Source organism: Oncorhynchus nerka, linkage group LG15 (assembly GCF_034236695.1).
Source record: "Oncorhynchus nerka isolate Pitt River linkage group LG15, Oner_Uvic_2.0, whole genome shotgun sequence".
NCBI classification, from domain to species: domain Eukaryota; kingdom Metazoa; phylum Chordata; class Actinopteri; order Salmoniformes; family Salmonidae; genus Oncorhynchus; species Oncorhynchus nerka.
Genome location: NC_088410.1, coordinates 60,442,758 through 60,458,352, shown reverse-complemented (window position 1 = coordinate 60,458,352; position 15,595 = coordinate 60,442,758). Strand labels below are relative to the sequence as shown.

Genomic DNA, 15,595 nt, shown 5'->3' with positions numbered 1-15,595 from the left:
TACAGCTTATAGTCTCCACACTGACCTTACATCTTATAGTCTCCACACTGACCTTACAGCTTAGTCTCCACACTGACCTTAGAGCTTATAGTCTCCACACTGACCTTACAGCTTAGTCTCCACACTGACCTTACAGCTTATAGTCTCCACACTGACCTTACATCTTATAGTCTCCACACTTACCTTACAGCTTATAGTCTCCACACTGACCTTAGAGCTTATAGTCTCCACACTGACCTTACAGCTTATAGTCTCCACACTGACTTTACAGCTTATAGTCTCCACACTGACCTTACAGCTTATAGTCTCCACACTGACTTAACACTTATAGTCTCCACACTGACTTAACACTTATAGTCTCCACACTGACCTTACAGCTTATAGTCTCCACACTGACCTTACAGCTTATAGTCTCCACACTAACTGAGGTGATGGAGTGAGGAAAGGCTACAGGCTACATTTGATGGTGGGGAGTTCATTCCTGCTCTTTGAAGTTTAATTGGCCTACAACCATCAGCAAACTGTATGTAGGGTAGGTACGCTTATCTGCTGATTAGTGCTGCTATTTTGATTATTTGTTGTATTTAAAGGGTGATTCAAGAGCTGTCTTTAGTCCCACAGTGTGATACACCTCTCTAAGGAAAGAACCTCGATACACGCCGAAAGGAAAGCACTATCTGCGTTCTTTATACATTTTTTCTTGCGGTTCTACAGTTTGAGAGACTTTCTCTAATTTGCAGTGTACTAACAACTGCTGAATGCCACTGGCAGTGGTGATATATGTCTGGAAAGTATTTATGAATCATGGAAGAACTGGGTTGATGGGTGGGAGAGTTTAATGACTGGAAATTGGACTGGGCTGATAGAACTCTTTTGCACAGTAATTGTGTGATTTTGATGATTGTGTACTAATGCCCCTTTTAATGGCAGTTTACATGAAAATGTCATTATGTGTTTGGGGATCCTTTAAATGTATTTGGACCTAGCATACACACCCACGTGCACGCACAGACAGACAGACAGACAGACAGACAGACAGACACTGAAACTGGAACAGCAGCACGACCAGGTGGACTGGGGACAGCAAGGAGTCATCAGGCCAGGTACTCCCGAGGCATAGTCCTAGGGCTCAGGTCCGAGAAAAGAGAGAAAGAGAGAGAGAGAATTAGAGGGAGCAGACTTAAATTCACACAGGACACCGGATAAGACAGGAGAAATACTCCAGATATAACAGACTGGCCCTAGCCCCCCCCGACACATAAACTATTGCAACATAAATACTGTAGGCTGAGACAGGAGGGGTCGTGAGACACTGTGGCCCCGTCCAACAATACCCCCGGACAGGCCCAACCAGGCAGGATATAACCCCACCCACTTTGCCAAAGCACAGCCCCCACACCACTAGAGGGATATCGTTAAACCACCAACTTACTACCCTGAGACAAGGCAGAGTATAGCCCACTAAGATCTCCCCCACGGCTCGAACCCGAGGGGGGCGCCAACCCGGACAGGAAGATCACGTCAGTGACTCAACCCACTCTAAGGTTGCGTCCTAATGGTACCAGATTCCCTATATAGTGACTGGTCAAAAGCAGGAGAATAGGGTTCCATTATTAACGCAGACTAAGTGTTTCTGCAGGCAGAGGGACAGATGGAACATATGATACCAAAGTCTAAAACTCTGTTCCGTAGATCTCCCTAGCCCCCCTCCTTCCCTCCAACCCACCTATACTTACTCCTTCCGTGGTAGACCCTGGAAATAATGAGTTTTACAGGAGTATTCCCTTGGCTTTGGGCGTTGTCAGAGACATACAGATGATACTAGAAAGAGGCAGAATCAGATCCATGAGGACAGATGTAATACATTATCTCTCTCTCTCTCTCGACATAGCAACATTTGACTTCAGACGGAGAGACTTTGTTTGCTTAAGGATCTTGCTACTTGCTTTATAAAGTCTCATCAGATACATGAAGTCTAGTAAACATCCGCCAAGGAAAGAGTGGCCTAACCAATATTCATCTATGTCTATCTTGTGAAGGGGTTTTGGACAATCACAATCAACTACATCTAGGCAGATGTTCCCGTATCGCAACAACAGCTGTGCAGTCTCATGACTTGCAAGAATGGAAATGTAGATAGGGAAACCTCTTGTGGTAGGATGATGAAATGACAGTTTTCCATTTTGAGTTGGAAGAATTGAAGCTCGGCCTATGTTTGATCAATTTGTCTGTGTTATTTCTCACTACCAGGAGACGTGGTACTGGCCAGGAGACGTGAGTGCTGATGACGTGGTGATGAGCGGGGTCAGGTGCTCGGGGACAGAGATGACTCTGGCCCAGTGCCTCCATCATGGGAAACACCTCGACTGCCCCCGAGGGGGAGGACGCTTCGCTGCTGGAGTCTCCTGCTCTGAGAGTAAGTCACTTACAGTAGCTGGGTCGCATTCATTATGGCACACCGTTGCAAAACATTAAAAAAAGAAAATGTTGTTTTTGAACAAGTCCATGTTACCTCCAAAAAGTGTTGGGCGGCCATTTTGCTGTTTGAATCCTTGATTGGGTCTCTATTCAAAGTGCAGCCTCTGATCTCCATATTAACAACAACCTATCCTCTGCCTCGGCATACAGCGGCCCCAGACTTGGTTCTAAACGCCCAGGTGGTGGAACACACCACGTACCTGGAGGACCGGCCCATGTACATACTGCAGTGTGCCAACGAGGAGCACTGTCTGTCCAGCAGCGCCGCCGCCGCCACATCGTCCTCCTACCGCCGCCTGCTGCGCTTCTCCTCCCAGATACACAACAACGGACTGACAGACTTTCGCCCCAGGGCCGCACACAACTCCTGGATCTGGCACGAGTGTCACAGGTATAGAAACATGGCGTCGGACGGGAGAATGAATTCCTGGGTCCTTCAGTTTTAGTCATTGAGTTAAGTAGTGGAAGGTATGATGAAGGAGGGGTTGGACAATGGCATGCAAGCGAGCATCGTTGTGTTGAGAACAATCACTGTGCTGCGATAAAAGTCCTCTGGAGAGGGTGGTCATTGTCGCAGTCTTGTGAGATCATAGATTTGTGGTCTGATTTGTAGTCATGTGGAGGCAGTGCCTGCTGTGGGTGTACAGGCTGGTTATGATGATGGACTGTCTCCGTCTCCCTGTCCAGGCACTACCACAGCATGGAGGTGTTCACCCACTATGACCTACTGAGCCTCAACGGCACCAAGGTGGCAGAGGGACACAAGGCCAGCTTCTGTCTGGAGGACACCCAATGTGAAGAGGGTAAAGAGGATTTAATGTGAAAAACAAATGATGAAAATGATCACAACAAACCTCGTCTATGTTCCTGATTCTGTACTTTAGCACTGTTGTCTCTCTGGCCGGCCAGGTATTGAGAAGAGGTACGAGTGTGCTAACTTCGGGCAGCAGGGCATCACTGTTGGGTGCTGGGATACGTACAGGCACGACATTGACTGTCAGTGGATAGACGTGACAGACGTTGTGCCAGGAGACTACATCTTCCAGGTGAGAATCGTATTTAATTTGTCTTATTTCAAAACATTTTTTTCTTCTTCCATCATTTAAAATAACAATTATGTTAGGAAAGGCATGCAAATCTCTACATCCAAATATGATATGGGAGCAAGGTCCTTGTATAACATGTGAATCTTATACTCTGATCAAAAATATAAACGCAACATGTAAAGTGTTGGTCCCATGTTTCATGAGCTGAAATAAAAGACCCTATAAATGTTCCAGATGCACAAAAAGCTTATTTCTCTCAAATTTAGTGCACAAATGTGTTTACATGCCTGTTGATGAGCATTTCTCCTTTGCCAAGATAATCCATCCACCTGACAGGTTTGATATATCAAGAAGCTGATTAAACAGCATGATCATTACACAGGTGCACCTTGCCTTGTAATGGGGACATTAAAAGGCCACTAAAATGTGCAGTTTTGTTACACAAGGCCACAGAAGTTGAGGGACTGTACAATTTGCATGCTGACTGCAGGAATGTCCACCAGAGCTGTTGCCAGAGAATTTAATGTTAATTTCTCAACAAGTAGACCCCTTCAACGTCGTTTTAGAGAATTTGGCAGTACGTCCAACCGGCCTCACAACCGCAGACCACGTGTAGCCACGCCAAGCAACAGGACCACACCCGGCTTCTTCACCTGCGGGATCGTCTGAGCCCAGCCACCCAAACAGCTGATGAAACTGTGGATTGGCACGCTGGTGAAGTGTGCTCTTCACGGATGAATCCCGGTTTAAACTGAGCGGCTTGCTGATGTCAATGTTGTGGACAGAGTGCCCCATAAGCTACGGCCAACGAACACAATTGCATTTGATCAATGGCAATTTGAATCCACAGAAATACTGTGACGAGATCCTGAGGCCCATTGTCGTGCCATTCATCAGGCACCATCACCTCATGTTTGAGCATGTTAATGCACAGCACCATGTCGCAAGGTTCCGTACAAAATTCCTGGAAGCTGAAAATGTCGCAGTTCTTACATGGGTTGCATACTTACCAGACATGTTACCCATTGAGCATGTTTGGAACACTCTGGATCGACGTGTACGACAGCGTGTTTCAGTTAGAAAACCAGATACGGACTAGTTTTCTAATCCACGCCCCTACCCTTTATTTTTAAAAGGTATTTGTATTCCCAGTCATGTGAAACCCATAGATTAGGGCCTAATGAATTTATTTAAATTCACTGATTTCCTTATGACTATAACTATAACTCAGTAAAATCTTTGAAATTGTTGCATGTTGCGTTTATACTTTTTTTCAGTGTAATAAGCTTGGAGTAGTGACAGTTCTTCTTTCCACTTCTTACTCCATGGGGTTAACAGGAGTCGATTCATTTCAATGGAATCCACTTTTAGTCATTTTGCTGGTCACTTTCCCAGCATTTTACAAATGTTAGAATTTCACTCATATTTGCTGCCAACACAGATCGGTCTTTTGGTCATAGCAAGAGTATGTGGGTGCTCTGATAACACCATCAATACGTTGCTTCTCTCCCTAGGTTGTGATCAACCCAAACTTTGAGGTAGCAGAGTCCGACTACACCAACAACGTTATGAAGTGCAGGTGTCGATACGACGGCCACAGGATATGGATGTACAACTGTTATATAGGTGAGAGACCGGAGATGACTGGCTACAACATTATTGAATGTGATGGACACTTGTCTTGTTCAAAGCCATTTTGTCTATGGATGACCACATTCCAAAGAGGTTTAAATTCAGAGAAAATAAATGCGTGAAAAGGCAATTGCAAAATGTAAATAAATGTTTTAATAGTACGGCATCCCGGTCTTGAACACAGACTTTTCACCTTGACAGCTCGGTTATTCGGACCAGCGACTTTCGATTACTGGTCCAACACTCTTAACCGCTAGGCTACCTACCTCATCTAGTGTATTGCTCAACTTGAATGATTCAGATGTTTGTGTGTGGCCATTTTTAGCATTGAAAAAATATATATACACCACTCTATTCTGTCTGGAATTTAATGTCTTTCGAGAAAATAAGTGCTTATGAAAATACATTTCACCCCTCAACACGTTTTTAGTTTATTTTTCTTCACAGTTAATTGAACATTTCACATGATGCATGCCTAATTTATACCCTAGGCACGACGTACACGACGTAAGAGTGCAAAATGGCGATCCTGAAAAGTTGCGTCAAGTTACAAGTGAAGTCGCTGCAGTTTATCAAATGAAACTTTATTTACATAGATCTTTTTACAAAAAGTAAATTAATCACCTATATATGTATCTGAAACCTACAACATAAATGATAGAGTTGCTTTGCTTTCCTAACAAAATTGTCCACATCCTGCCTTTTTATTCCCATCTCCAGACAAGATCTCTGTGTGTTAATTTAATGTCACCTTTACTTTTTATTTAAGTCACTGCACCTTTACATATTTTTTTCTATGCACGTTTGCAATTGGGGAGGGCGGGCTCGTGGTAATGGCTGGAGCGGAACAGTATCAACTACATCAAACATATGGTTTCCATGTGTTTGATGCCATTCCATTTGCTCCGTTTCAGCCATCATTATGAGCAGACCTCCCCTCAACAGTCTCCACTGATAGGAATTATACAACTGGTGCCTGTTTGCGATGCATCACCAACTCTGAGTATTACCTTATCTATCTATATATGGACGCATTCAGAGTGTAAAACTGACATGTAAGTGGTTGGCATAGAACAAATTACAAAGTAAAACACATAACTGTTGCCAACCCCCCCCCAAAAAAAAGGAGCCAGTCCAAGCTTTACTGAGTTGGCCTGGTTATACATCCACCATAGTTGTTGGAACCATGCTAGAAAAGACCACATGGAAATAAAATATCCAAGCCAGCATAGTGTGGTTTAGGTTGGCCCTATACTGTAAATCAGGCACTCGAGTGCTACAGTGGCATTAACAATAGGAACTTGAAAACAGGAACAAGACATAGGCTGGCACTGGTTTGACAGTTATTTATTAGCAAGGACATCAGTAGGTGTGTCGTCCAGTTGTAGCCTGACATTCCTGTAAAAGATCATGAAAACTATCAGTTCAGTTAAAAGAGAAGGCTTGTGAAGACTTCAGTGATTGAAGTATTTCTACCATTGTAACTATATAGATTTGTTTATATTGACAACCAGTGTACCCTGTGCTTTTCAAACTGCCCACGATTAAATGAGTGCAGTTCCTCATGTGTCCCGTTTGTCTCTCCTCTTCAGGTGGCTCAGTGAGCTCCGAGTCAGAGGAATCCTCTTTCAGTGGCCTCGTGAATAACCAGCTGGGACACAGATAGTGTGGACGGACTCAATGGAAAGACCAGGAGGAACATTTTATTTTGCGAAACTGATGAATGACCGACCAGCAAGACTGTTGTGAAATGACCAACCGCTAGAGGGAGACGTTGTGCCGTCTGTTCCCTCCCTAACGGTGCTGAATGAAAATAGAAAAGCAAAGCTCACCTCAGTGCCAACGTTTTATATAAGGACGTTGCAGACGAAAAAAACCCTGTTTTAAAGATCCAGCTTGAAGAAGCAACTCTGTCTTTACTGTTCTCACAAATTTCTGTCACATGTACAGCAGAGTGCTGGTGCTATCAAATCAGAGCTATTTTAGTTACCTGTACCCAACCTTTGTGGTCCACTGTAAGGAAAGTGATATTTTTCGACACCTGCTGCACTTTGAGACAGTGTCCTGTATTGTTTATTTCATTTTTTTTAGGACAATGTGTTGAGCAGGCAATTAACTATGCACCTATGAACACTAGCGTAACGCTAGTCCCATGCTGTCCCCAGAGTAGTGCTGAGCGATTAACTGAAGTCTTATTTTTCGGTTTTTAAACAACAACAACTGACGTTGAATCAATTATTTGTATTTCATTTAGTTACGTTATTTTTCCTGTAAGCTCAATGCACACAGTTTCTCTAAAGATAAATCAGATCCGTTCTGTGTTTCTGTTATGACTGCGACACAAGAGAGAAGAATGCGCGATCATTAAGGGATATAGAGAGCCGCTGTTGTTCCGTGAGGTAAACACATGATCTAAGTGGTTGATAGTTGGTATTCAGCCGTCATAAAAGTGTGCCTCGTTTCATTTGAAGAACTGCAAAATAGTGATTTCTTTTCAGACAGCATTAGGCAGCAGCTCTTTAGAGATGAGATGACTTGGAATTAAATAATATATTCATTAAAAAAATGTAATATACACCACAACTGAAATATTTTATTAAAGTAATGTGAATAAATGATGGTTAGTAATTGATAAGCAGTAATGGGCAGTCTACCATCATGGGACTTTTATTCATTGTTTTATTCTGTGTAACAGCATTCAACCCACAATGCATATTGCATTGAATGTTTTTAAAAATGAGCAAAACTGATTATTTTTTAAATAATTTAACCGAAACCGAACAGACCTCCAAAATCACTAATCGCTCAGCACTATCCCAGAGCTTCCTATACAGTTAGTCTCTTTCCTTAAAAGTGTTGAGGCCGGCAATTAAGGAGATTGAGAGGCTCAAATACAGATGTGCTTCTGTAACAACTTTCTTCTGCCCAGTTTCCCCTGATGTCGCCACGACAATCAAGATCTCTTTTTACCATCCCTGTAACTGTCGCTTCTGCGGAGATTGTTTACTAAACTAAAACTCATAGAACTACCTAAGAAGCATTAGACTTGTTGGAGGGTTACTGTCAAAACTATTTATTCAATAAATAAATAGACATGGATGACAGACACGTGGGCCACCAGTGCACGTGCCTATGAGGTGGGGGTGGGGAAAGTAGCGGAATAGTCTTACATCCACTGAGAATATTATTTGCGAGTCTGTGGCGTGATAATGTGGTAGAAGCCATTGTGAATATAAAATAAGGAAGAACTGATTGTTTTCTTGCTGTACGGTAATCACTAAGGATATGGCAGTATTATTACAACCATACAGCTACCACTAAGGAGAAACTTTCCCCCCCTCTCATCAAACCTGCATTTTTACGTCTCTAAAGAGGCAATGAGCATTTAAGGCAGAATCCCCAAGTTAAAATGTACACAAACTTCTGTCCACATTGGCGACAAACAGCATGATTTAGGTGAAAGGGAGTAAGTTATTCATAATTTGTGTTGGGATTCTGCCTCAAGTTAACAGTGTATCTTGCTTCACCTAATATCAACTCTGGCAATATATTTAATACCTTTCATCTTAGGATTCTAAGATACATATACATTTTAGTCTTATCACCATATTCTGCTCAGCTTAGTTCATTTTTCAAACATCCATTAAATTAAATTATTACCGTCAGGGACTCTTATGTTTGTTTTCTCAATTGTACAAGTCACAAATGACATGTGAAAATGCATCTTTGCATTCTATTTTTGTGACACTACAACTACAGGGCCCTTTATTTTACAAGGGTGCTCTTTACTAGATGGGTGATTATCCTATACTGTGTACACAGTTGAATGTTTTAAAGCATTTTGTGCTTGCTTCATATTTTCTCTAATAAAAATAAACAAGCAAACCATGCCATGTTCTTGATTTCCTAAACAGAGACTCAGCAATATGATGTGATGATGAGCAACAATGTGAACAAAATATCTTGCCGAAACCCTGTGGTTTACTTTGCATCTCTGTGCCTACGTTGAAATGTCATCTCACCTGCTGTAGCGGTCAGAAATGTTGTGAGAGCGCTCCACCTCTCCGCAGCCCCAGGGCTGTGGTCACCATTCTCCGAGCCACCGCAGAGTCTGTCCATGGCCTCTCCTTTACCGGCTGGATAAACTCTGGGAAATACAGAAGGACTTTACATTAGAGCAAGAAAAGAGGTAATAACATGGTATTAACATGGTAATAAGTTAGCTATTCACAACGAAAGCACGACAGACCACATACTTTCTGTTACAGTATAGATGGATCAAAAAACAAGAACAATACCCGCGCATCTCATGGCTTTCCCTTTGGCCTTCTTGCTCCCATCAGACAGAGTGCGTGTCTTCAGGAGAGGGTGCCAAATGGAAAGTGCATGGAGGGCTAAACAAACACAGGAACCGATTCAAAGATTTTAATCTCTTTTGTCATAAGAAAGAACACCAACTTCCCTTCACCGACCGTCAGAAGGTCACACAACTAACTCCAATGTGCCAAAGGGGACTCGTGACTCATATTGGAGTAAAATATAACTTAAAGTAACTGTCTAGTGTTTCCAGATTTCTATGAAATATAACTACTTACAAAATGAGAGTGAAATAGTTAAATAAACAATATTGGAAGGGAAGCTATGTTAAAAAGCAGCTATTCTGTGTGGGTGTACACTGGTCATTAAAATATTCACACAAGTTGTCACTTTCTTTCAAAATCGAACCCAGAAGCAGACCAGGACAAGGAGAGTAGGAAGAAGGTGAGTATTTATTTACAAGTGAATGTGAATGGGTAGATATATCCAGGTGGCGTAGCGGGCAGCGGTGGTGAGTTGATGGGAGTAAATAGGTGGATCCAATGGGGTAGCGGAATCCTCCGACGACCAGGCGGGAATGGGGTAAATGATCCGGGTGAGTAACTGAAGACAGAACAAACGGAGGTAAGTTTAAGGCAAGCAATACGTAAAAAAACAACAAAACAAATTCTATCCAACTTGAGGCTGATACTATGGCACAACATACTGTTCATGGCTAACGATCCGGCAGGGAATGGATGTAAGGTCCGGGCTTATGAAGAGGAGAGATGATGATCAGGACCAGGTGTGCAGATAGCTGATGGGATAAAGGTGCGGGTAATCAGAACTCCCAACTGGCTACATTGCCCGGCAACCAGACAGGGTGCGTTCCAGGACGCCGGAAAAAAACACTCCAGGACAGAACACAGGCAAAAAACAGACTCAGGAAACGGGATTCGTGACACAAGTAGACCGTTGATTGGCCAGCTCATCCTCTAGATCACTGACTGGCCAGCTCGTCCTCCCCAAGGAGATGACATGTTCTATGAGGAAACAGCAAGCATTTATTAAACAGTCTGAGATAGAAGTTTGAGGTGGGATTTTTTAAGTGTTTTTTCTTCTTAAATTTATGCTTTTAGCCACACAAAAATAAATGTCAACATTATTTGGATAGGAGTTCATAGAATATGAACTTTAAATAAAGTTAGATTTACACTGGGCAGTTACTTCAAATACGACTCAAAAGATGAAAAAAAAAGATATACTCAAAAACCATACCTGCAGATTGACTGGAGAACACGCCTAGGGCGCGTGTTGTCCATCCACATAATCTTCATGCCCCAGTCACTGAAAGACAGACCAAGATAAGACTGGGAGAGAGACAGACAGCCCTTGTGAGTGTGCTGTCGGCTTTAGTGAGGGGCATGGGGAGGCTTTCACCTGTGCTGCGGGGTGAGGTTTCCCTTAGGTACAGATCCAGGATAAGCTTCCCTTCCCCCAATCCTAACCATCAGTGAGGAAAAGGTAAAAGTGATCCAAGATCAGCATCTAGGGGCAACGTCACCCTACTCCAAGGCTTTTATCTGTAATCTGAAAAGGCATCCAGCAGGTCGTCTGTTTTGAACATGGCCGGGAAGTCGTAGATCTCGATAACGTGGGCATACTCGTCCTGGTTGATCCACACGTTCCCAAAACACGAGTAGTCGTTGTGGGTGTGTTCGATGGCCACGTGTGTCTCTGTCAAGTGGGCTGTGATCTGACAAGAAATTCAACCAGTTATTGACAGATATACCTATCCCAATGAAGTGTTTCTCAGTAATCCCTTTAAATATAATACATGTGAAATATAGCCTATATCTGAGACAATATTGTATATAGTCTATGCCTCCAAAGTTGATGTATTTAACTTGAGGACAATCTAAAATGTCATGGTAATTTGTGTTCCATTTTCATACAGATTTAGAAAAAACAACAACATTATAGTCATTTTAATTACAGAAATGATACACTCCCCACAGATCACCCCTACTCCACTCTATTGTCATGGAATTTGTCAGAAGCTCACGACACTAAACAGGATTCCATCCAACCTTTTTATGTGAGTAAACTACAGACATAACCATAAGTGAGTAAATGTTTCAGACATAACCATAAGTACAGTTGAAAATGTGATGTAAACCCATTTAACTGGTCTTTTTTAATATTCTGTACATGGTAATTTACCCACAAAAGTTATTTTTATGTGCACTACGTCATCATGTACAGCTTTTTATCCGCAACAAGTCAATTTGATAGAAACTCTGGTGAGAAAATTATTTTAATGCCGATTTTAGAATATTACAATGAAAATCAGTCGCTAATTGGATGGAAACCTAGTTGCTGTACCTTTTGGCTAAAATCAGCAGTGTCACGAGCAGCACCCTTGGCTGTTGTTGTATGCGAGGCATGGTGTTGGTGGGGGGCCACGTTGCTACTGCACACAGACTCCACCTCCGTCAGTACTTCTTCTGCTACTTCTTCCTCCTCTTTCTCAGTCTGGTCCTCCAGGGTTACGGCCAGACACAGTCTGGTCCCATGCAGGGGGCCAGGGGCAGGGCTCTTCTGCTGAGAAGCGAATAAAGTCGTCCTCCTGCCCAGCGCTAGAGGTAATAGAGGGCACACTGTCCTGGTTGGAGTTGGAAGGCGTTTCTGATGGCGTTCCCTTTGTGGTGTCTGAGGAGCAGGGGCAGGAGCAGCAGGACTCTGAGGGCGAGGTGCAGCCCGAGGAGGTGCAGCTGAGAGGGGGCAGGTCGAGGTCCACCCCTGCTGGTGGTACGTGGAGGGAACCCCCGCTGTCCCGCTGCCTGTCCCTGGCCGCCTTGGGGATGTAGATGGCCTTATCGGGGCGTTTGGTGTTACCTTCGCTCTTCCGGGCCGGGGGGTTGGATCTGGGCTGGGGGGGCATTTTGCTGCTCTGCATCACCATATCTCTCTGGGAGCCTCCTCATAGAAGCTGTCGTCCCCACACACCATACTAAAGTCATCATGTAACGTTGTGAAAATAATGGCCAATAATTCACATTAAGATGCCCATGGGGTTACTTTAGAACTACTTTGGCAGCCAGGCTTGGATCATTTTAATTTACAGTGTGACCTGATAATACATCATATGAATTTGTATTCGACAGTTGTTTATCCAGGAAGTCCCATTGAAGGTCAGAAGACTTATTTTACAAGGGAGACATGAATGTAAGACCTTGTTGTGTGTGCGCTACCTGTGGCGAGAGTAGCAGATGACCACCCTGCAGCTCCAGCCCTCACCCACCCACCCAGAAGGTAGCGAGGGTGCTTCTCGGTGGTTTTGTGAATCAGGTAGCGAATTCTCAAATCAAACCTTATTCAGAATATGGTGGGTGACTTGCAACGGTTTGCACGCCAGATAATGTAATACAACCAATACAATGTTGGTGTCCATTACTGGAAGTTACCGGTTTCCCTATATAAAAACGTTGCCATAAATGTTCAACTAACCTGGTATTGGCGATTCTCTTCGTTCTCGATTCTGGAAAACAGTTCTTATAAATGTCCGTGTCCAGTTGCAGGTGGTTCTACAAACACCAGAGAAAACACATTAAGATTGAAAATCCATGTTTTGTACCGCGCCTTGTCATCTTTGCTGCTGCACATTTCCTTGCGTCTTCGTGGGAACTAGTTTCACCGCCACGTGTAGAAGTATATAACGAGTCACACAGCGCGAACAAAACAAAGATCTAGACACCAGTGGCGATCTAGAGCAGTGGCGACCCGTCATTCAGGGCAGGTGGGGTTTAGAGCCCCACATGTTTTTGCAAAAAAATAAAAACAATACAAAAATATTCATAATTGGGGGGGGGTCTTGTCTGTTTTGCATGTTATTTTGTCATCAATACGTGTCACGTATCAGTTTGCAAACAATGTAAATATATATATATATATATATATATAAATTGAGTTAATAAAGCAGCATTCAAACATGGTCTGTTTTTTGTTTTCTTGAGTAATGTACCTCCAAAATGCAGGTGTTTCAGCCCAGCTCAGTGCTTTCTGTGGTGGTGGGGCAAGCCAGCAGAAAATATGGAGCGTTGCACCGTGATTGGCTCAGTGTTCTGTCACTCCACTCATGGGGAAACTACATCACCGCGAAATCTAAGGGGAGACCTTGAAAATTCGAGCCCTTTGGGTGCTGACATAGAGATACATTAGAAGTGCCCATCCAAGAAGCCTCAAGGTCATTGGCCACAGATAAAATGACGTCAAATCACGTTATATGTACAGTAGCTTTGATTGGACTGATCGTGTCAACATCATACTTTCAAAATCTTAGCTAGCAGTCATCATCGTGAATCAAGTCGACAATCTACTGTCAAATCCCTTTTAATTCTTGTCACGTGAAGAGAAATAATGAAGAGAAATTATAGATAAAACGTATCGGTGCTCATCGGCCATTGGACATAAACATTACACAACAAGTTGGAAATCGCAAATTCAACAATGAGTGGTTTGGAAGGAAGTGAGCACAGCTCAAGGTGAGTCCAAAAATGTATTGTATGCTGCTGCATAAATGATGTAATATGCCAGGGAGATATGTATACTGTAGCTACGAAAGTAATACTAAGTGTATGTTGTGTAGTAAGATGTTAGTAGCCCATGTGCCTTACCCTAAGAATTTGGTCCATTTACCCCTCTTAATTTCGCCTACCGTTCTGACTTGGTGGTGCACGTGCACATGTAGCCTTAGAGAAATGTAATCATCGAATATTGTAAGAGCTTTCATTGTCTGATTATATGGCCCAGTTACTTATCCTATAGTTCTGACTTAGTGTACAGGGAGAATACTGTAAGAACGGCTCATGTTCTGAATTCTGTCGCTGTACATTTAAAAAATGCTGAACAAATAGTTCACAACGTCCATCCTAGCTCGCTCATTAAATGTCTTAATCTAAATGATGGATTGCCTCTTATCCGCTCGTCGTTCCCTTATGCCATAGTTTGCACATCTCAATTGTCAGTAGAAACCACATTTATTTAAACAAGTCAGCCATATCAGCTATGTTTTTTTAAAGGCAGTAAATGAGGCTTAATTAACTGTTTTGCTGCCAGACAAGGCTCTGCTGATAACCAGGTGTAGCAGTGGTAAGGTGCTGATAGAACTCTGCTGATGGGACAGCTTTAGGTAGGCCCTAACAGTTTGTGGCCACCATTTGTCACCGTTATAGTGCAATTAATGTATTGTTTAGTGTTGTGTAGTGGCTTTGCTGGCATTTTTGTTTTGTTTGCCCCACCACCCTGGGGCGGCAGGGTAGCCTAGTGGTTAGAGCGTTGGGCTAGTAACTGGAAGGTTGCAAGTTCAAATCCCCGAGCTGACAAGGTACAAATCTGTCGTTCTGCCCCTGAACAGGCAGTTAACCCACTGTTCCTAGGCCGTCATTGAAAATAAGAATTTGTTCTTAACTGACTTGCCTGGTTAAATAAAGGTTAAAAAAAAAAAAAAAAAATACAAAACATGGATTTACTATCTTTCTGAGTTCTCTGGTGTTTGTAGAACCACCTGCAACTAGACATGGACATTTATAAGTTAACGAAGAGAGTATCACCAATACCAGGTTAGTTGAAGAAACTATGGTGGTGGTTTTTATGGGCAAACCTCTAAAGTCCAGTAATAATGTCAGACACACGAAATGGTTGGTTATCACACATTATCTGGCATACAAACTGTAGCAAGTGGGTGACATCAACTCACAAATAGGCTTTGATCACATATAGGTGTATTATGATCTGCGACACATAGCTAAATGCCACTGGTATTTAAAGGCAATTAATGCTAAATGTCACTGCCAGGGAATGTGTCTCACAAGGCAAATTAAATTAATTATACAAGCCCTCAATTCATGATTGTGACAGAATGCAAGAAATGTCAGCAGTTGAATCATTTGTGCATGTCCAGGGTTACAATACAAATGTGTACTGTTGAGGGTACTCGAGCACCAGGGTGGGGAAAACACTGGTCTACTTCATGACCAATGTTGGGGATACAGTTGACTCAGTGTGACAACTCAATGCTACAGTTAGCTAGCACATTTTGTTCATAAAGCGCAGTATTGGCTAGCTAGCCAGCCTACCGCCAT

General features: G+C 42.9%; 1 protein-coding gene and 1 pseudogene across 1 annotated transcript in view; one reads left to right on the top strand and one right to left on the bottom strand.

Annotated features, from left to right (window-relative positions):
• LOC115143009 (lysyl oxidase homolog 2A-like) overlaps positions 1-9,044 on the top strand; it is a 49,335-nt gene extending 40,291 nt beyond the window's left edge. The window contains exons 9-14 of the mRNA XM_029682963.2: positions 2,251-2,416; positions 2,629-2,869; positions 3,166-3,281; positions 3,388-3,524; positions 5,039-5,150; positions 6,749-9,044. Coding sequence (XP_029538823.1) covers positions 2,251-2,416; positions 2,629-2,869; positions 3,166-3,281; positions 3,388-3,524; positions 5,039-5,150; positions 6,749-6,822 — 846 coding nt within the window. The 3' untranslated portion in view covers positions 6,823-9,044. The remainder of the gene's footprint in view (positions 1-2,250; positions 2,417-2,628; positions 2,870-3,165; positions 3,282-3,387; positions 3,525-5,038; positions 5,151-6,748) is intronic.
• LOC115143010 (R3H and coiled-coil domain-containing protein 1-like) lies at positions 7,201-15,595 on the bottom strand (annotated as a pseudogene).